Source organism: Lipotes vexillifer, unplaced genomic scaffold (assembly GCF_000442215.2).
Source record: "Lipotes vexillifer unplaced genomic scaffold, Lipotes_vexillifer_v1.1 scaffold611, whole genome shotgun sequence".
NCBI lineage: Eukaryota > Metazoa > Chordata > Mammalia > Artiodactyla > Lipotidae > Lipotes > Lipotes vexillifer.
In genome coordinates this window covers 1502611-1524228 of record NW_006785619.1, presented here as the reverse complement: position 1 = coordinate 1524228, position 21618 = coordinate 1502611, and the positions used below count along the sequence as shown (strand labels likewise).

General features: G+C 50.9%; 2 protein-coding genes across 4 annotated transcripts in view; one reads left to right on the top strand and one right to left on the bottom strand.

Moving 5' to 3' along the window:
• SLC25A35 (solute carrier family 25 member 35) overlaps positions 1–10925 on the top strand; it is a 12860-nt gene extending 1935 nt beyond the window's left edge. Inside the window, exons 2-6 of one of the 2 annotated variants that reach the window (XM_007457821.1) lie at positions 7748–8144; positions 8998–9063; positions 9519–9671; positions 10028–10162; positions 10317–10925. In XM_007457821.1, the coding sequence (XP_007457883.1) occupies positions 7770–8144; positions 8998–9063; positions 9519–9671; positions 10028–10162; positions 10317–10490 (903 nt within the window). In that variant the 5' untranslated portion in view covers positions 7748–7769 and the 3' untranslated portion in view covers positions 10491–10925. Of the gene's footprint in view, positions 1–7671; positions 8145–8997; positions 9064–9518; positions 9672–10027; positions 10163–10316 lie in introns of those variants that run through there. The other variant, XM_007457822.1, reaches the window with a different exon arrangement.
• Positions 10926–10938: 13 nt separating this feature from the next.
• RANGRF (RAN guanine nucleotide release factor) lies at positions 10939–12322 on the bottom strand. Of its 2 annotated transcripts, none has more exons than XM_007457823.1 (5): positions 12132–12322; positions 11926–12042; positions 11568–11724; positions 11392–11477; positions 10939–11157 (listed from the first exon to the last, which is right to left on the bottom strand). In XM_007457823.1, the coding sequence occupies exons 1-5, from the start codon at positions 12206–12208 to the stop codon at positions 11046–11048; spliced, it is 549 nt and encodes a 182-aa protein (XP_007457885.1). In that variant the 5' UTR covers positions 12209–12322; the 3' UTR covers positions 10939–11045. The 2 variants fall into 2 exon arrangements, with proteins under 2 accessions (XP_007457885.1, XP_007457886.1); XM_007457824.1 differs by having other exon boundaries at positions 11046–11169; positions 12132–12208.
• Positions 12323–21618: the final 9296 nt, after the last annotated feature.

Sequence of the window (21618 nt, the reverse complement as noted above, 5' to 3'; positions counted from 1 at the left end):
CTCTCCCTCTCTCTCTCTCTCCCTCTCTCTCCCTCTCTCTCTCTCTCTCTTTCTCTCTCTCTCTCTCACTCTCTCTCTCCCCTAGATTCCAGGGAGACGAAATCTCTACAAGAGTGCCTCAGAGACCCTATCAAGAAAGCTAGATACACATGTGTAGCCAAACAAATCCTTTTTTTTGTTTTTACTAAAATAGGAATGTCTTTATTAGTTTTACTACTTACAAAAATAACACTTAAAAAGATAACTGGGACTTCCCTGGCGGTTCAGTGGTTAGGACTCCACACTTTCACTGCCTAGGGCGCGGGTTCCATCCCTGGTGGGGGAAGGAAGATCCAGCAAGCTACACAGCACGGCCAAAAAGAAAAATAAAAAGATAACTAACCCCAAAGTGCTGGTTGTCAGCTGCAGACATGTTGGCACTTGGTACTACATGAACCACCCCAGCTCTGCATGGGGGTATGGACACAAAAAGAGGAATTAGGTGGGCTGGGCCGCCCATGCACCTTTACCTGTCCTTCCTGGCTCGTCTGAGCTTACTTCCTTGTCCTCTCTCTGTCCTTATCAGAGACCCACCTGAAGGCTTTTCACCTGCCTGCCTGGTGGGGAGAGGCTTCCTCTACTCCCAAAGGCAGGATAGCATGTTTCGGGGAACTAAAGCTCACTGGAGCTACACTGAGAATGTTCTAACACTCCTGACAAAGAGGTTCCATTTGGCCCCCTGCTCAAAGCAACCACAAAGATGAAAAGCATGACATTTCAGATCTATACAAATCACTGCCTATTTATGCCCCATCTCATTCCGAAAAGAAACTTAGCTCTGAAAATCGTATCATGTGATATGTGCCAGATTATTTTTGCACAAACACCTTTTACTTATTGTACAAATATTTTTGCAAAGGTACTGAAGATTTTTATTTTATTTATTTTTATAAATTTATTTACTTATTTATTTATGGCTGCGTTGGGTCTTCGTTGCTGCGCACAGGCTTTCTCTAGTTGTAGTGAGCGGGCGCTACTCTTCATTGAGGTGTGCGGGCTTCTCATTGTGGTGGCTTCTCTTGTTGCAGAGCACGGGCTCGAGATGCGCAGGCTTCAGTAGTTGCGGCACTCGGGCTCAGTAGTTGTGGTGCACGGGCTTAGTTGCTCCGTGGCATGTGGGATCTTCCCAGACCAGAGCTCGAACCACCCGTGTCCCCTGCATTGGCAGGTGGATTCTTAACCACTGCACCACCAGGGAAGTCCCAGAAGATTTTTAATATAATGATACATTCTTCCACCACCCCAACAAAGCAAAAGTTTTCTTTTTCTACCTTCCAAACGTGCCATCATAGTTTCAATTCTGTTTTCTGCTTCATAACTATTTGCCATATGTTACCACATACATGGACTTTGTAATTATAATTTTTCCTGGGATGTAATATCGCATCAACTAGATTTTGTCACCCTGGTAACAGCAGTAAAAGTCTTCTGGGAAACTCTTCATCCACCACCCCACTCCATGTGGTTCCGGTGTGAAAGTCAGTCACAGCAACCTCCTCCTGGCCACCGGAACCAGATTCAGCCAACCACAGGATCCCATTCCCCTGGCCACAGAGACTGGCCTAGGAATGAGCAAATCACCCATGCCATGCCAGGATGTCCTGCCCTGGGTCTCTGGGAAAGGGCATGTTTCTCTTTCTTCCAAGGTCATAAAGCAGGAATAATATAAGTCTGGAGCAATCTGCGTCTTGGCCTCCCTTTCCCCACATTGGAGGAAACTAGTCAATAGTGAGAGAAAATGAGCCCCACACCGGAGGGAAGCAGAACCAAGAGATGGAGGGGGCCTGACATCATTTAAACTCCTTGGACTGCTCAGTTTCCGGGACCACTGAATTCCCTTTTGTGCTTAAGCTAGTTTGAGCTGAGCTTCTGTCACTTACTGTTGAAAGAATCTTAAACGCTATAATTCATTCTCGAGTGCAGGGCATTTGGGCAGCTTCCAGTTTTTGGCATTACAATCAATACTGCAGTAAACATCTTTGTGAAAAACAAAACAAAATACTTTCAATTTAAAAATGATTAAGGGGAGTTCCCTGGTGGCCTAGTGGTTAGGATTCCGGGCTTGCACTGCCGTGGCCTGGGTTCAATCCCTGGTTGGGGAACTGAGATCCTGCAAGCTGTGAGGTGCAGCCAAAAAATAAATAAACATTTTTAAAATTAAAATGATTAACAAAGTAGCCCCAGAAGCAAAGATTCTTTGTTGGAAGGTTGGAGGAGTCCTTAGGTTTTTCTATCTCACCCCTTTACCTCTACATCAGGTGGCTTCGGCCCTCCTTCAGGCCTCCTTACGTCACTCACCTGGTTGTTAGGAAAATCAGGTAAAGCTTGGCCAGGCCAAGAGGCAAGGCATGGGTGAGCAGCTGGGGGGACCATAGAAGTGAATCAGAGGAGAGTAGGCCCTTCTGGAGAACTGTGAGAGAGAAGCTTAGCTGATATGAAAAGAGGGGTATGAGGCTGGAGGAACCCCACGGGCAACCGGACAGGGCAGAAGAGGCACTGAGGTTTCTGAGCAGGTGAAGGAGTGGATGGCAGGAGTTTTAACCAGTTCCCCACCCATTCCCCCTCTTCTGGGGTACCAGCACCCAGTTTTCTTTTGGGAACCCGCCCTTCCACCATTCTAGGTCCACATGGCCCATTCTGGGGGGAATGTGTGGCCCAGAAGCAGCCAGTCAGCACATTTCCTCTTCCCTAGCTACTGAGATTGGTTCAGGGGTGAGCGTGTGATCCAAGCAGGGACAAAGCTTAATTCATGCAAAAAAATCCCTTCCAATGGGAGAGGAGCTCATGATGAAAGAAGTGCTGAGTCCCACTGGCCTCTGATAGGGTCAGGACATTGAACTCCAACAGAATCCTTCATGGAGTACAAAACACCTAGGCCCTCTTTTCTGTCTAGAAATCTATTAAGGGTAGGTAGCCTGCCTGTGGTGTGGGATACATCAGGAAGGGGGCAGTGAGGAAACGCTGGCCTGCTCTGGGAATCCATGCAGGTTCTAATCTGTGCGAGGATAGAGGATTCTGTCCAACTGCCACCAGGTGGAGGGTGAGCACATCAGGTGTGGGGCCTGGCAGCCAATGTGAAGCTGTGGGTGTCTAGGCCGCCCCAGGTAGAGGTGCAGAAGAGGCACAGCTCCGTGCCTTCCAGGCCTCTGCATCGTTCACTCTCCCCCTCTCTGTGGTTTCACCCCTTCTCTCAGACCTGGGGCCATCTTTGTGCTTCCCCTCCACTCCTCTCACACGTGTCTCAGGACATTCATACCCAGGGGGGAAAAAAATGATAACAGCCTATGATAATCAACACAGCATGGTATTGGTGAAAAAACAGACACATAGATCAATGGAAATGGGCCAACACAAATATAGTCAACTGATATATTTAAAAAATTGAGGTATAGTTGATTTACCATATTATATTAGTTTGGGGTGTACAACATAGTGATTCAAAATTTTTATAGATTATATTCCATTTACAGTTATGATAAAATACTGGCTCTATTCCCCGAGTCAACTGATTTTTAACAAAGGAGCAAAAGCAATTCGATGGAGAAAGGATAGAATTTTCAACAAAACTTCTTGGAACAACTGATATCCATATGTAAAAAAGACACAGACCGGGCTTCCCTGGTGGCACAGTGGTTGAGAGTCCGCCTGTCGATGCAGGGGACACAGGTTCGTGCCCCTGGTCCGGGAAGATCCCACATGCCGTGGAGAGGCTGGGCCTGTGAGCCATGGCCGCTGAGCCTGTGCATCCAGGCTCCCTGTGCTCTGCAGCGGGAGAGGCCACAACACTGAGAGACCCGCGTACCGCAAACAAAAGAAAAAAGAGACAGAGATCTTACATCATTCACACTCAAAAAAGATCATGGACCTAAATGTAAAATATAAAACTATGAAATTTCTAAAAGAAAGTATAGGAGATAATCTAGGTGACTTTGGGCTTGGCAATAAGTTTTTAGATACAACATCAAAAACATGATCCATGAAAGAAAAAAATTGATGTTAGACTTTATTATAATTAAAAACTTCTGCTCTGTAAAAGACACTATTAAGAGAATGAAAAGACAAGTCAGAGACTGGGAGTAAATATTTGCAAAACACTTATCTGATAAAGTACTCTTATCCAAAATAACTCAAACTCAACAACAAACAACCCAGTTAAAAAAAAAACAGGGAAAAGGGCTTCCCTGGTGGCGCAGTGGTTAAGAATCCGCCTGCCAATGCAGGGCACATGGGTTCAACCCCTGGCCCGGGAAGATCCCACATGCCACAGAGCAACTAGGCCCGTGAGCCACAACTACTGAGCCTGTGCTCTAGAGCCCAAGAGCCATAACTACGGAGCCCACATGCCACAGCTACTGGATCCCGCGCGCCTATTGCCCGTGCTCCACAACAAGAGAAGCCACCGAAACAACAGAGTAGCCCCCACTCGCCGCAACTAGAGAAAGCCCGCGCACAGCAACGAAGATCCAACACAGCCCAAAATAAATAAATAAAATTTTTAAGAAATAAAAATTAAGCTTATTTTTTAAAAAATAACACTTTAAAAGTTGTCTATCTGGGGCTTCCCTGGTGGCGCAGTGGTTGGGAGTTCGCCTGCCGATGCAGGGGACACGGGTTCCTGCCCCGGTCCAGGAGGATCCCACGTGCCGCGGAGCGGCTGGGCCCGTGAGCCATGGCCGCTGAGCCTGAGCGTCCGGAGCCTGTGCTCCGCAACGGGAGAGGCCGCAAGGGTGAGAGGCCCGCGTACCGCAAAAAAAAAAAAAAAAAAAAGTTGTCTATCTGTAGGGCATCTGGATATTAAAAATGAAAGACTTCAGCAGTGGTTCTAAAACTTTAGCACATATCAGAATAACCTAGACGGTTTGTTAAACCCCTGTCAGGCCCCCGCCTTCAGTGCAGGAGGTCTAGGATGGGCCTAGAGAATCTGCATTTCTAGTAAGTCCCCAGGTACTGCCGCTGTTGCTCCAGGGACTGCACTTGGAGAATCACTAGTATAAACTCAAAGATTAAAACAATGATGAACTCGCATCCTATAAGCAGATAGGGTAGGGGGTCCTAGAGAAAGAGAACCCTGCATGGCTTTCTTGACATAAGAGAAGCCATTTTAGGTCTAAGCCATTTTGTGATCTCAGCCTGGCCACAATGCTTGCCCTAGAGCAGGTCTCAGTAATTAATGATCTTAGGGGAACAAAAGAATGCAGGAACAAAGGCAAAGCATTCAAGAAGCAACAATTCAGTGATAAAACAGAGTCCTAGGTCCTCCTCAAGGGATATGCATAACAATCTGATCTTTTTAGTTGTTCTACCGAACCAAGGTCCCCCATGCAGGTGGAGGATGGTAAGTAACTAGGGGCTAAAACGGCAGACTGGTGGGAACCTAATGATGTTAACCTTCTTCAGATGCTTGAGATTTCAATCAACTAAAGCTTGGACTCCAGCAACCTTCGCCCCTATTCTATGCTGATTCCTCTTCTGCTCAAGCCCCTTCACGAACAAGCATACGCCACCCAAACCCATTCACTAATATGCATGTATCCTTAGCTTAAAATGTCTCCAATTTTGCTGTTCATCTCCAATTTTGCTGTTCGGGAGACACTGCTTTGGGAAAGATCCCCTGTGTTCTCCTTACTTACTTATAAATCCTTCCTTCTCCCACTCTTTGGCTTGGTTGTGTCTTTTGGCTCGACACTCACCAAGAGATGAATTCAGTTTTCTGAGTGTCAATCCCAGTCAGCAAGTGGAGGCATTTGGGGAGCATTCCTTGGAAATTTTCAGGGGACCCTTTCAGAGCCTCTCCTGAGAGGCCCCGTTATCTGCTCCACCCCTCGTGCCTAGCCCAGAGGCTCAATGATTTAGCAGTACACTGGGGAGATAAGACCCAGACTCAGCCCCCCAGCCCCCGGGGGGGGGGCATCCAAGAACTCCCAGCGTACTGGAGGACTCAGAGTAAACAACTGCTAATCAAATGAGAAACAAGGGTAAATGCCTGAGGAGCAAAGCAGGATGGAAGTGGCTAAAAAGCTTCAAGGATCAGTAGATGAAGCTCAAGACGAGTGATTTGGAGGTCACCAAAATAAGGGTGCAAGGACTTTCACCGGCAGCGGGAACAGGATACACACGAGAAAATACAACACTTTCACTCAGGTTTGCGCAATAAATAATTATCATTCCCATTTTACAAAGGAGGCTCTGAGATGTTAAGTAGCTTGCCCAAGGCTACCCAGCTGGTAAGCAGGAAGACCCAAACTGGAACCCCAAAGGCCTCTAAGTCTAAGTTTGGTGGCTGCCTCACACACAGCTGTGCCCCCTTGCCTCCTCCTCCCACCCCAGAAGACATCCCCTATCCTCCTGCCACCTTTCTTCAAGTCTTCCCCCCTCAACCCCTTCCCAGCTAGCTTCCCTAGTCGCTCACGAACTAGGACAGGAAGGAGACCGGAGTCTCAGGACCTCTCCCACCACTTGCTGGCCCTGTGTAACCTAAGCCCAGGGATCAAAATCCCGCCTTACTTAGCCTGTCTGGCCTTCTCCCTGGGTGCCGTGAGGATCAAAAGAACGTAGGGATGTGACTATGTTCCCTAGCCATCCTTCGGGACCCCTTCCTCCGCGCCCACAGCCACCACGCCCCGCGCTGGAACCTACAAATATTTTACCAAGCCTAAGGAGATCTGTCCCGTCCAGTAGGTGTGTCCCACCTGCCTCGCGGGAGGAACCGCAGTTTCCGGGCTCTCCTGGCGCCTGAACCGAGAGGGAGTGGACCTACAGTTTGGCAACCGCACCCGGCGATGACCCGGGATACAAGGCGAAGGAGGGGAGCCCTCCGCCCGCAAGAGGAGCAGCCCAAAACATGCAGATGAGGGACTGCTGCCTCCGTACTCGGCCTCTGCGCCCGTCCAGTAACCCAGGGTCCAACCTCTCCTCCCCGCCAGTGATAAAACCTCTGCTCCCCGGCGACACCTCCCAGCACTCCGAGTCCGCAGCCCGGGCACTGGTACCGGGGTGGGGAGAGTTAATTCCAATCGCCTCTCTGCGGATTCCGGAGGCCGGGTCGCCGAGAGCACCTCCCATTGGCCGCAGAGCCGGCTCGGCGCTGATTGGCTGAGGCTCTCGGCTATGGCTCCCCATTGGGCGTCGCTCTCCAGTGATTGGAGTGTGGCGGCCCGGCCTCCGCAGGCTCCCCGGGGTGAAGCTGCTGCGGGCTCCGGCAGCTGCCTGAGGGCGCTCATCCCTGGCCGGAGCCTCGACTTCCTTCCCCGATCCAGACCTCGTTCTGTCCGGGGACGCCACTAGATCTTCTCCTGGATCCTTTCCCTCTTTAACCTGCAGATTTTCTTTTTCCTTCCTCCCTGGCTCCGGTCTCCCAGCTCCGCGTTTGCCTCACCTACTCCCGGCCCCCATAGCCGGCCATCCTCAGCATCCCACCTGACCCCCTCCTGGCTTCTGCCCCTCCTTGACCTCAAATCCCTTGATTAACAAGTCCCTGTCATAACCCTCTCGCCAGACTCTCCTAAACTTATAGTTCTTCTCTCTTTGCCGTCTCCTGACTCCCAAATTCCAGCTAACCCTTGACTTCTTGACATTTGACCCTGACACTCTTGACTCCAGACCTCTGCATTTCTACCTCCTACAGCCTGGACTGCTGGAACTGAGGCTTTCCCCTGATTTTCTGACTCCGTTTCTGAAGCTTATTTTAACTTTCTTACCCCTGGGCCAGTTCCTGCTACTGCTGTCCCACTATGGACTTCTTGATGAGCGGCCTGGCAGCCTGCGGAGCCTGTTTGTTCACCAATCCCCTGGAGGTGGTGAAGACCAGGATGCAGCTGCAGGGAGAACTGCAGGTCCCCGGGACCTACCGACGACACTACCGAAACGTCTTCCATGCCTTCATCACCATCGGCAAGGTGGACGGCCTGGCAGCCCTGCAGAAGGGCCTGGCCCCTGCCCTCTTATACCAGTTCCTGATGAACGGCATCCGGCTGGGCACCTATGGGCTGGCTGAAGCTGGGGGCTGCCTGCACACGGCTGAAGGCACCCTGAGCCCTGTCCGCAGCGCAGCAGCTGGGGCCCTGGCTGGGGTCATGGGAGCCTACTTGGGGAGCCCCATCTACATGGTGAGAAGAAGGGTCTTGCTTGGGGCCTTCAGGGAGGACCTTTGGTGTAGGGTGGGTGACTGGGCCTTCACAACCTGTTACTGAGGTTGGAAGTGGATTTGTGTAGGGGAGGGTGAGGAATTTGATTAACATACATCAACGAGTGTGGGGATCAGGGGAAGTCCTGGGCGTTACAGAATTACTATCCCACAGTCTGCCCCTTTGAGTTAATCTGGTATCGGTGAAGGGTCAGGAACCTGAGGCCCAGAAAGGGGAAGTGACTAGCTCAAGGTCACCGCAGCTGCTTGTTGCTAGGACTTGGCCCTGCTTAGCGCTCTTTCTGGAAAGACGTTGGGAGGCAATGAGTTCTGTAGGAGAGGCAGTCTTGTCTCCCAGGGTATGAGATTCAGGGACAGTGACTTCTCTAAAGTCAGCTGGACACATTCCCCCCGCAGGGCTTGGGGGCCAGAGAGCAAGTTTTGCCGATGACCCCTCACAACCTGCCCCAGAGTCTGATGGGGAGCCTGGTCGTGATGGTGGCTGAAGATCCTGTCTGGGAGTAGGAGCTGGCATGAGAGGCTGGACACCAGGTCTTGCCTAACATGAACAGTCTTAGGAATTGTTGCCATTCTCCAACCTCTCTATCCCCGCACCTTCCCCCAAGGGAAGTGCTAGGAGAGCCACCCCCCGGGACTGGAGCCAAGGGACACAGTCTCAGGACCAATTTATTAGGGGGGAACAACAATAATTATCAGATTAGAAGGATATTCATTGCCGAACACCGCAGAGGAAGTGTGAAGGGGTCAGGCATTTGGCTGTCTGAGGTGGGGGGCTGGCCGCTGGGCCACAGGCTGTGATACTCTCTCATCTCCAGGTGAAGACACACCTACAGGCACAGGCAGCCACAGAAATTGCTGTGGGGCACCAGTATAACCATCAGGTGAGGGTTTTCCAACCCGCTGGCGTCCCTGCCCATTCTCTTCCATTCTCCGCAGGTTTCTGCCTGCACCGAACAGCCGCAACCCAGCCACGGCTCTGTCCAGCCCATCAGTTTGGCCCTACTCTGCCCCTGGAGTCCACCCAGACCCTCTTATCCCCATGTTCCCTGTTCCTCTAGCTTCTGCACCTATTTCTCTTGCCCATTCTCCTGACCTGCTAATGTCCTCACTTGCATATACCCTGCCCTGTTCTGGGGTGGCGAGGGAGGGAAGGTGGGTTGGCAGACAAGTGAGGGCCACATTCATGCTCTAAGCCCACATGGCACTGGTTGTCTAGACATCGGGTGCCTTTTATGGACCCATCCTTGGCACTGTTAGGGGGTGGCAGCCCCTGATGCCTGGGTGACTGAACCCCACACCCATGTTTTTTTCTCTGCCCTCCCCCTCCCCCAACCAGGGCATGTTTCAGGCGCTAATCAAGATTGGCCAGAAATATGGTCTGGTGGGGTTGTGGCGTGGGGCCCTGGGCGGCCTGCCCCGAGTTATCATCGGTTCCTCCACCCAGCTGTGCACCTTCTCGTCCACCAAGGACCTCGTGACCCAGCGGGAGGTACTGCGTGGGAAAGGGGTGGGGCCACCCTGGGAATGTGGGCAGGGGAAGGGCAAGCTGAAGTGGGCTCAGCTTCAAGAGGGACAGTGCCAGCATTCAGTGTGAGGGAGAGGCAGGAGGGCTTGCGGGGATCACTGTCTCTTTACAAGCTTCCCACAGTTCTCTTGTCACTTCCTCCCAGGTGTACCTGAGTCCTCAGGGCCTTCCACTCTTCCTCCTTCACAGTGTTATCACCGGTGGAGTGGAAGCTCCCTGAGTTGCCAGCTCTCCACTGTACCCGCAGCGCAGGGCCTGGTCTTTCCGAGGGGTTGATTGATTGGCCGACTGACAGAGCTCTTCCTCCCTCCCCCCCTTAGATATTTCCACCCCAGAGCTGGAAGGTGGCTCTGGTGGCCGCCATGGTGAGTGGCATTGCGGTGGTCCTGGCCATGACACCCTTTGACGTGGTCAGCACAAGGCTCTACAACCAGCCCACAGATGCTCAGGGCAAGGTAAGGGAGTGCTCTGGGGTGCGGGATGGCAGGGAAAGCCAGGGGGTGAGGGAAGCAGATTGTGGGTGCAGGTAGGAAGCCTAAAATGCAGCCTGCTGAGGTGAGGCCCCTGGTGGGCTCTGACAAACTCTGCTCTTCCTCTTCAACCTTTCAGGGCCTCATGTACCGGGGCTTGCTGGATGCTCTGCTGCAGACAGCTCGGATAGAGGGCATTTGGGGCATGTACAAGGGTATAGGTGCCTCCTACTTCCGCCTCGGCCCCCACACCATCCTCTCCCTCTTCTTCTGGGACCAGCTGCGCACACTCTACTACATGTATACCAAATAACAACAGCCACTCTTCCAACACTCCACCAAGTCGGCACTCCTTGGACTCTTCTGACTCAATCATTGTTATGACCTGGTGACTTCTGACCAGATGATCTTTCATCCATCAGAGGGGGACCACCAACCCCACTCCCCATCTGTTTTCTCAGGGTTGAATCACTACAAGGGATCGTTTCCCTCCCTTCCTTGGGTGTCGCTTTAAACCTTCCCTACCCATACCCCTGTGAATTTCACACCCCTCTCTCAGGGCTGAACCAGTCACTGCAAAGTGTATTTCCTCCCTTCCTCCACTGCCGGCCTTGGGTCCCTTCTGATCCCATGCACAATTTTAAACTCCACCGTCCAAGACCAAAGGGAATTGGGGGGACCCAGGTGTTCTGTTGGATTCAAAGGCACAGAGATTATATTGGTTATAAAGCAAGTTTATTTCTGCAGAGAGGAGGTGTCTTATGTTTATGCACTGGGAAGGAATTAGGGGAATATATCCAACCCTTTGATCCCCTTGCAGAACAGAGGCCCCAGGTCTTCAGAAGCAGCATGCAGCATTTCAGCATCCTTACTGGGGACCAAAGATGTTGGGATCGTGAAGGGTCAGACTGGTCACCAACTGTTCGAAGTCACCCAGGCTCCAGGGCGGAAGTGACAGATTTTCAGGGCCAAGAGATGACCTATTCTCAGAGTTTGGGGTGGGGAACAGATAGAGAGAGAACATCATCCGGGCCTTGGGCTTGTAAATTCCCATTTCCTGTTTCCCAGAGGACCTGGTTATCCGTGACCCCAAACCCCTGGCCCACTCCCACTTCCTTGGAGGGCCCCACCAGACAGTCTCCCTACTCTGCCCCTCCAAGCCAGTTCTCCTGGGGACCCAGTCATGAGCCATGTGCCCTTTCTGTTCTCCTTACGGGGGCTGATTGAAGGTGAGCAGGAAATCAGTCTGGTACTGGGGCAGCCGCAGCAAGGCCTGGTACAGTGTCACATACTTTGCTACCTAAAGTGATCAGAGTCAGGATGCTTACCTGATTCCCTAGAGCCACCCCCTTCACCCCTCCAAGACGTCTCACACTCCCCTGGCCCTCACCTGCTGGTTTTCTTTAGCTACCTGCTGCTTGCCAGAGAGGATCCAGGCTTCCTGACAGCAGTCCCTCAGGGCCAGGTTCTCCAAAAGGAGGGGCTGCACAGCCTCCACCTGCACAACCCTAGCCTCCTGCACCCCGCCAACGTCCTCAAAATGGTACCTGGAGTTGGGAGAGCAGGGTCAGGGAGGGGCATTTCTCACTGCCCCTTACAAGCATCTCATCCTAAACTTCGCTCATTTCTGGTGACGTGGTGTTACCCTTGGAGTTCTCATTGCCCAGATTAACCGTCCTGCCACAGGCCCCGCCCACTCCTTCGGCTCTGGTCCTCCCATTGGCCAGCCGCGGACCCGCCTCCCTCACCGCGCCGCCTCTTCGCCCTGCACGTGGGCCTGCAGCTCCAGAAGTTCCACGATCAGGCTCTGGTCTGTCACGCGATGACAGAAAACTTCTTGATTGTCCGGGACCGGTCGAAGGTCGCTGAAGAGAGGCGAGGCAGGCCCTGGTTGACCCCGGCTACTTCCCGCAACCCACCTGGTCAGCCTCCTTTGGTGCCCGGGCCTTCTTACCTTACGTCGATGGCCCCCGGAGGGAGAGTGGCGGAGAAGGCGCCCCCGAACAGTGGGTAGTCTCGCGTGGGCTCCATGGGCGTGAGACTAGGGTATGGGCATTAAAGATGTAAAAGAAACCCACATGGGGCCACTTGGCATCACCTCCGTTTCGCAGCAGCCCCGGGCCCCTTCAGGTCTTCCTCTGCTCCTAACCCTTTAGGATTTCGCCCCGCCCCTCGATCACGCTGGCCAATTGGCGCCCGCGCCTTGGGGGGGCGGTGCCCCAGCGGAGCTCCTCCCGGAAGCCAAGCTCTTAGAAGGGCGCGGGGCGGGACTGCGGGGTCAGCTAGGAGTTGAGACTTCGGTTTTAGGTTTTGTGACACTCTCGTGGTCACTAGCCCGCGCCCGCCGGTCTCCTCCTTATAAAGGGGTCGCACTTTCTAAGAGTGTTGCCTGAGACCCTCCTTAGGGGCCGTTGCTCGTCCAAGGGACCGATGTCTTGTGGGGTCTCCTGAGTTGGTGGGGATAGTTTCAGGTTCTCCCGGATCACTCTCTCCCGGGCCTCTTGACAGGGAGTGAGCCGCCAGCCAGTTAGCTAATTCCCGGATGCATGGAATTAGGGGAACAGTGGGGCCAGTGTGCGGGGCCGGGTTAGGATTCAGGCCTCACGCCTTCCTGAAAGCAAGACCCAAACTGGTGATTATACATCTAATCCCCCTCAAATCTTCACCTTGGGAACTGAGGTGAGGCGAGGGGATGGAGGGGTGGGGAGGGAGGCGTTGCCCACCCCTTACACACACGCCTGGACGAAAGCACAGAATAAACTTTTTCTTTTATAGATTTTTAGAGTGTTCTTAAAGTTTCAGCTCAAGTGTATCCTCCCAGCTAATTGCGCCACTCATCTTTGATCCCCAGCACCTGGCAGAGCGTTTAGAGCATAACAGACCCATGATGTACTGTTGAGTGACTGAATAAACCCAACAGGGTGAATTTTGGAACCCAGGGGACCACCCATACCCTCAGGGGTTCTAGATGTCATCTACTTCCCAGCCAAAAACTGAGCAAGAGGATTCTCATCCTGAGGCCATCCTGTTACTGACCAGGGTTCTTGGCCTCCTTAATTAATAGAAATTGATCAGAGGCCAGACAAGAAATTCAGGCAAGGCTTTATTGGGGCCCCTGCTGCAGCGGGGGGAAGTGAGAGCAAACAAGTTTCCCTTGCTTGCTGGGTCCCTGAGAGGGTGGTGAGCTTGTACTTTATGTGGGTGAGGGTAGGGGTGTGTCCAAGGGTCAGGCCGGAGGAAGGCTTTGGTGGTTTTCCCACCCCATAGGTGGTGTGTGCAGGAGGCATGCGCAGTACCCTGCTTTGGCTCCAGGCTCTTCAAGAGTGGCAGTTGGGTTTTTTGGTCTCTTTGTGTCTTTTATCCAGGATTTGCCCCGACTGCGCATGCGTGTAGTTATTTTTAGTCCCATACAATTTCTTTGAATTTTGTTGCTGGAGGAGAGGTGTGTCCAGGTGCAAGCACTGCAGCACTGCAGCAAAAGGTCCCATGTTGCAGCCTGTATCACTAGAGCTGGCTATTTCTGAATGGGAAAAGAATACAGGACAAAGCATGGCCTCAGAAGGTTTGCGGAACAGGAACAGTGAGAAAAGAATTTTGTATGTGATCAGGATTTTCTAAGGTTAGACTAACTTTAATTAGGTAAATAGACTTTATGAAGATCAGGCTGATGCAAGACTGGATTTGGTTTCTGTCTCTCATAAGAGAACAAAGTTGTCCTGGAATGCTGCTTTTGATAACAGATCATGTGAGTTCCTGTGCCTTTAAATGATCTATATTTACTTTTGATTTTTTTCCCCTACCTTGGCTCAAGGAATCAATATTGTTTCACAGCAACCTATGATCCTATCCAACCGGGTGTTTTAAAACCTTTTAAAATTTTTGACAGACTTCCCAAATACATCATGGCTATTCTGGCCCACTGTTGTACCCCGGATGAAAAGGAGCGTATACTGAGGAAGTCCAGGGAACACGGAGACGGCCTACTGGCCACCAATCCACACCACCAGATTTATCAGGTGGATGGGGATGCAATCCCAGAACATGACCCACACTGGGACTATGAATACCGTGTAGGCCAGGCTAGGATGACACATTATATTACTCGTTTATCAGAAGGAATGAAAAGGTGTATGGTGAAGCCTGTAAATTATGATAAGGTCTGAGAGGTCACACAGGAAAAAGATGAAAACCTGGCAGTCGTCCTGAGCCGGCTGACAGAGGCATTCAGGAAGGACACCAATACAGACCCTGAGTCTGCAGAAGGGAGGACACTGTCGGCCATACATTTTATCGCCCAGGCTACTCCTGATATCTAGAGAAAATTACAAAAGCTTGAGGCTGGGCCCCAAATGCCATTGTCAACCCTGGTAGAGGAGGCCTTCAAGGTCTAGAACAACTGAGACTTAACGGAGGAGGGCCAATAAGGATGAGAGGCTAATAAAGAAAACTGCAGCTTTTGGCTGCTCGGATCCACCCACCACCTTGAGGGGACCCTGGAGGGACGAGAAGGCGGGACAGACCACCAAGAAACCACCTGGGCCCAAACCAGTGTGCCTTTTGTCTGAAGGAGGGGGACTGGAAGGGGGAATGCCCTGAGCGCCCTCCTGTGGGACGTCCGAGGGGCAAACCCCACTGGCCCCAGTTCCTTGTGAATCTCTCAGATGAGAAATTCCCACACACTGACTGACGGCCCGATCGATCGCCTGCCCAGCTCCAGATCCCACTCGATCCATCCTCATTTCTCCAATGGAGCCTTGGGTCACCCTCCATGTGGCAGGTAGGAGAACTGAATTTCTTGTAGACACTGGAGCTGCCTGCTCTGTTCTGACTTGGCCAGCCGGCCCCTTCTCCAACCATGACTGTACTGTGACAGGAGTTGATGGACAGCTAAAGGTAAGGCGATTTACATCTCCCCTTGCCTGCGGAATCGGGTCCGTTATTATTACTCATTTTTGTACATGCCAGAATGCCCTGTTCCTCTCCTCAGGAGAGATTTGCTAAATAAGTTAGAAGCTAGTGTATTCTTAGGACAGGGTGAAGTCCAAGGAGGTAAAGAATTCGAACAGAGAGTGCATCTATTAGTAGCCCCAGATGACCTACCTGTTGGGCATCAAAATATTCCCCAAGACATCCCTCAAGAAATTAGAGAACAAGTAGATCCTGCAGTTTGGGATACCTCGGTGCCAGGAAGGGCAAAATGTGTTCCCCAAATAAAAAGAAGGTTAAGGCCTGGGGAAAAATACCCCTGGAAGAGATAATATCCTTTAAAGCCTGAGGCCCTGAGGGGAATCCAACCTAAAACACAAACTCATTAGGCTCTGCCAATCGCCTTGCACCGCCCTGATCCTCCACGTTCAGAAGCCTAACGGAGAGTGTAGATTTGTGCAAGAGTCATGAATGTGGGAGTCACCCCTATTCACCCTCTGGTGCCAAACCCATACACACACCCTCCTCACCCAGGTGTCAGGGAGCGCCCAGTATTTCTCTGTTTTGGACCTCAAATATGCATTTTTCTGTATTCCCCTACACCCGGACTCTCAATACCTTTTTGCCTTTGAATGGAGGGACCCTGACCCCCTGGAGGTTACCCAATATACATGGATGGTGCGTCCGCAGGGTTTTTGGGACAGCCCCCATCTTTTTGGAAATGCGTTGCAAGGGAACTGGAGGAACTGAGCCTTGAGAAGGGAACTCTGTTACAGTATGTTGATGAGTTATTGATAAGTAGTGAAACCAAACAAGATTCAGATCAAAATACTGTTAGGGTCCTAAATTTTCTGGCGAAAAGAGGATGTAAAGTCTCTCCAACCAAGGCTCAGATCTCATAGCAAGGGGTTCAATATTTAGGATTTGTTTTGACCCCAGGGGCATGAGTCCTGGCCATAGATCGAAAAATAGCAATTAGTGCATTACCGTCTCCAACCACAAAGAGGCAACTCCGAGGCTTTCTCCGGATGGCTGGGTTCCGTCGTATCTGGATTCCAAATTATGGCCTTGTAGCAAAACCTCTACGTGACGCTCTAAAGGGAGGAGAAAGGGAATGCCTTCAATGGAATAAGGACTGCCAGCAGGTCTTTGAGACTCTAAAGCCTGAGTTGATCAGAGTACCAGCACGGGGGCTTCCACGTTTGGACAAGCCCTTCACCCTATACGTTCACAAGAGGTTAGGGAGAGCACCAAGAGTCCTGACCCAAAAGCTGGGACCAGATCAGAGACCAGTGGCTTTCTTTTCAAAACAACTGGACTCAGTGGGCCTGGGATGGCCACGCTGCCTGCGGGCAGTAGCAGCTGCAGCCCTGTTGTTTAATGAGGCTTCCAAGCTCACCCTGGGACAACACTTAGATGTGTTGACCCCTCATCAGGTACAGTCTGTGCTGGAGGTCAAAGGACATCATTGGTTGACTAGAGGAAGGTTAACAAGATATCTGTCCCTCCTAATGGACACCCCCGACATTACCTTAAAGGTGTGCCAAACCCTGAACCCAGCAGTGGAGAGTGGAGACTTACTGCACCAGTGTGTAGAGACCAGAGAACAAACTTACTTACTCCAGCAGGCCTGATATTCTAGATGAGCCTCTTGACAGCCCTAAGGTCGAATGGTTTACTGATGGGAGCAGTTTTCTAGAAATGGGAGACCGAAAGGCAGGGTATGCCACAGTTAGTCTAGATGAAGTCATAGAAGCCAAGGCCCTGCCACCCCCTGCTTTTGCTCCAGGCTCAAAAGTGGCAGTTGGGTTTTTTGGTCTCTTTGTATCTTTAGTCCAGAATTTACCCCAACTGTGCATGCACACATAGTTATTTTTAGTCCCATACCGTTTCTTTGTATTTGGTTGCCGGAGGAGAGGTGTGTCCAGGTGCAAGCATTGCAGCACTGCAGCAAAAGGTCAGGTCCCAGCCTGTCTACCCATTGGGTTCCAAGTGCCGATCATACCTCTGGACCGTAATAATTTTGTGACAGTGGGACCAAGGGGCACATATTCTTTGGTCCCTCACCTTACCAGGCCTTAAGCAAAAGGCTGGAGATATAAAGGCTATTAGGACAGAGCCCCTGCCTCACCAGGAGTATACTAAGAACAGTAGAGGACACTCTGAGTCTTAAAGGTTGACTCAGAATTCACCAGGGCAACCTAGGGGTATTCTAGCCAAGGGGAACGTCGGGAGCAAAGACTGGGAAATGAGAGGGCCCTGTTTTGGGGAGTGTAAGTATATCGGTTTGGCGAGGGTGCCCTGGGGAATGGATGGCAGGGAGCTGTGAGGCTGGAGGGTTGGCCACGGTCAGGGTGTGCTGAGGAGCGTGGACCCTTCACTGCTGACAGCCAGCATCAGACTTCTCTCGGAGCTTCATTTCCTCAACTCTAAAACATTGTTAGGAGTAAAGGAAGTACGGATGTAGTTGAATTGCATCTGTTTCGGGGCAAAGAGAGTGGACTAAGTTTGATCCATGAGCAATTAGAAAGAAGAGGGGTGTGTTATAGACCCCCAAGGGAGAGAAGGCGCCTGGACATGGGGAACCAAGGGAGCCAGGTCACAGGGGTCAACCCCATGCTGCCTCCCTCACGTAGGGGGTGATGTACCTCTCTATCCCTCCCTCCGCATTTCTGCTGGTTTGCATTCTGCTCCCACCTGGCCCCCTCTGGCAATACTGGCTCTGGCTGCTTGGTGAGCAGTCAAGCAGGTAGGGAACCCTTGGAAAGGGACCTGCAAGGACATAGAAATTAACAGGGCCCTGGCACCGGGCACAAGCGGTGAGGGCCTATTCATGGGCCAGGAGGAGGTCAGACTAGATTAGGGACACTGAGGAGAATCCCCCCAGCTTCCTCATTTTGTGTCTCTGGCACATTAGGCGTCATGCTCTGCTGTGAGCCTCTTGTGCATCTCGGGATGCCTGGCCCTCCACCGTTCTGGAGCTCTTGGGGCACAGGTTAGGTGGGCTCTTCCAGATGGTAGGAAGCAGACCTCCAGGAAGTGACAGAGGTGCAGGGTGGGACCTCCTCTGGGAGAGTGGGGTGGAAGGAAACCCTAGCTTGGCAAGTTCCTGGTCTTGACTCCACTTTCCTCTCCCTCACCTTTCACCTTTTTCTCTGTGTCTGTCACTTCTTCTGGCCTTCCCAACCGCTGACTCCCCCAGCGTGTTCAAGTTCAAACTTCCCAAGAGACAGGATCAAATTGGGTCAGTTAGTCACCATCCAATCTGAAAGTACCTATTTGGCCAGCTCTCCTGCCTGGCCACTAGCCAGACACGGATGAGATCCCTTCCTTGTCCAGCTGGCTGTGGCTAGGATGGCCAGTATCATGGGAGAGATCTCAGAAGGCTGAGATGGCCCGAAGCTACGTTTCTCAAGAGGGTGTGAGGGTGTGTCCAGCTCTCAACGTACTGGTTTGAGGTAGGCCTGCAACTGATTGAATCTGTACCCCTGGGACTTTCCCTCTTCCAGTGCCCTTCATGCAGTTGATGCAGTTTTTTCGCTTTGGGGACAGTTTTCTCAGAGCTCCCACCTCCCCCACCCCATCACCTTTGAGGGCACCAAGAGGTGGAAGTGATGGACTTGGACCGGAGAGGTAACTCAGTGCACAAAGTCAAGCATCCCTTTGGGAAGAGTAAGGACAATATATATTTCTACCAAGCAGGGTTTTTAACTTTTTTGCTTCCATACACCCCCTTGGCAGTATGGTGAAGCCCATGGACCCCCTCCCCCACTCAGAATAATGTTCTTAAATTCATGAGATAAAATATATAGGGGACTTCCCTGGCGGTCCAGTAGTTAAGACTCCGCGCTTCCACTGCAGGGGGTGTGGGTTCAATCCCTGGTCTGGGAATTAAGATCCCACATGCTGTGTGGCCAAAAATAAATAAATTAATTAAATTAAATGGATAAGCAACAAGGATAATATGTACAGGGAAATATAACCATTACAAAAAAATAAAATATATAGGAATACAAAGAAAAACTATTTAAATACAGTTATCAAAATTAAAAAACAAAATTGTAAATGGAGTATAACCTTTAAAAACTCTGTGTGTGTGTAAATTGGTGTATATATATATATATATATATATATATATATACACACATATATTGGACTAAACGTAGATGTCTTCAGTATACTTTGTATGTTTTTAATATTTGAAGATAATTTTTTGAATCTGTGCATTTTATTTTTTCAATCTTATTTTACAAATTTCTGTTTTATAAATAATAGGGTATTTCAGATAGAGAAACTTAAGGCACTTTGCCATTTGGTGATGAAATGAAGGGCAGAAGATTTAGAAAAGTACATGTACCCAAACCCACAACAAACCAAAATTATAAACTCATGTCTAATGTGTCCAGTGGTCAAAGACTTTATACTGCTGCCAGAATTGCCAAATAATTTTAATAAAAGTGGATTTGAACATAAAAAAATTGGTATATATATATATACATATATTGATGTGTATATATATATGTATGTGTGTTGTGTGTGTGTGTGTGTGTGTGTGTATATATATATACATATACACAATTGGTAATTGTGTGTGTGTGTGTGTGTATATACCAGAATTGTATTATAGTACATCCAGTTGGTGTTAGACCAGTTAGGGGTGAAATAGAAGAGGTCATTGTAATATCCCAAGTTTGGGGTGCTGAGGGTCTGCACTAAGCTGGTAGAGGTAGGAGAGGAGGAGATGAAGCCAGATAAGCAGAAAGCAGGGGCAGTAATAATATGGATGATCCACAAAGTATGGAGCAGAAAGAGCAGGTTCAAAGGTGGAGACTTTGCCAAGAGGAACGGAGACACCAATGACAGAAATAGGGCTTCTGATGAAGGGTTTGATTGTGGATAGGGCAAAGAGGAGAGAGGGCTTCTGTTCCTGCCCCCAGGTCACAATTTGGGCACTTTACCCTCTGTCCCCCACTCGCCAACAGTGGAATTCTGCGATACATCGTTTTTCACTATGGGATTATCATTGGCCAGCAAAGCAGGGATGCCTGCGCCGTATGTCAGTGCTCTGTACCATTTCTTCATAAGGCCCCTGTGTCTGGAGCTAGAGAGCTACACACGTCCCCACCACCCTCAGAATGAGTTACGTATTCTTCCGACTAAGTTCTGGCAACTCCCAGTGTTCACTCCTTAGCCTGCCCTCCTGCATCTCACACCTGTTTCTCAGCATTTATTCCAGAAGTGGGAGGAGGAGGCAACTTGGACGTGGTCACATGGGAGAGGTGGTGTGTGGTGGTGAACATCCCCCTGGTGACCTGCTTAGAGTCTGAGGGAGGTGGGGGTGAGGGGCTTGGGGGTTGGTCCCATCACTGCGTTTCATAATCTGATGGGTCCTCATGGAGAGGGGGATGCCCATCACATCCTCAAGGGTAAGGAGAGGTTTCCCCGGGCTGTGACCCAGGCCAGGATCCTTGTGTCCTTAACCCAGTGGGGATGCCCCCTGTTCCTTCCCTTGGAACCTCCTATAAGGTGCCATTGGGAATCCGCAGCCTCCAAAGTGCCACATAATTTAGCTCTTTTCACCTGCTTTGTTTAGCCAAGCCATTTCCTTGTAACCTGATGCAGGAGAGGTGTTTGGGAGTGGGGAGGGCTGTCTGTACTACCTTGGGAAAGGATCTAGGGGAGAGAAGGGTTTGCCTCGCTGTGAAGGTGGGGTCAGCAGAGCTAGGACTCAGTGGTGAGGAGAACAGGCTGACTCCCTAGTCCCTTCTGTTGCCCTGGATACCTTCCCAGGCGCATCCCAGGATGCTCCAGTGACTTGGGCAGTGGGAAGCCACTCAGCTGGTTAGACTGTAAGGTTAGTGGTGCCATTCCTTCTCAGCCTCCTCTTTTGCTGCCAACCCCTTCAATGTTGGGTTACCAGGCTCTACTCACTCCTCCCAGATCACCTTCCCCACACATAGACCAGTGCCTCCCAAACCTTCATCTCCATCCCAGATCTCTTCTGACTACCTGGGGGGCATCTCCATTTTTGTGTCCCACCGACCCCTCAAACTCAACACATCCTAAGCAGAGCACATCATCTTCCTCCCATATATGTGCCATCTCCCATGTTCCTATCACAGTTAATGAAATTATCACCTACCCAGTGGTCCAAGCAAAAAGTCTGGGCTTCATCATCAGCTCCTCTCTCTCCTCCCTCCACATCCAGTGCCTGGTGATTCTACCTCCTGATGTCTCTTCTTTTTTTTTTTTAGAAATTTATTTATTTTTGGCTGCATTGGGTCTTCGTTGCTGCACGTGGGCTTTCTCTAGTTGCGGCGAGCGGGGGATACTCTTTGTTGCGGTGTGCAGGCTTCTCATTGCTGTGGCTTTTCTTGTTGTGGAGCACGGGCTCTAGGCGCGTGGGCTTCAGGAGTTGTGGCTCGAGGGCTCTAGAGCGCAGGCTCAGCAGTTGCGGCACACGGGCTCAGTTTCTCCGCGGCATGTGGGATCTTCCCGGACTAGGGCTCGAACCC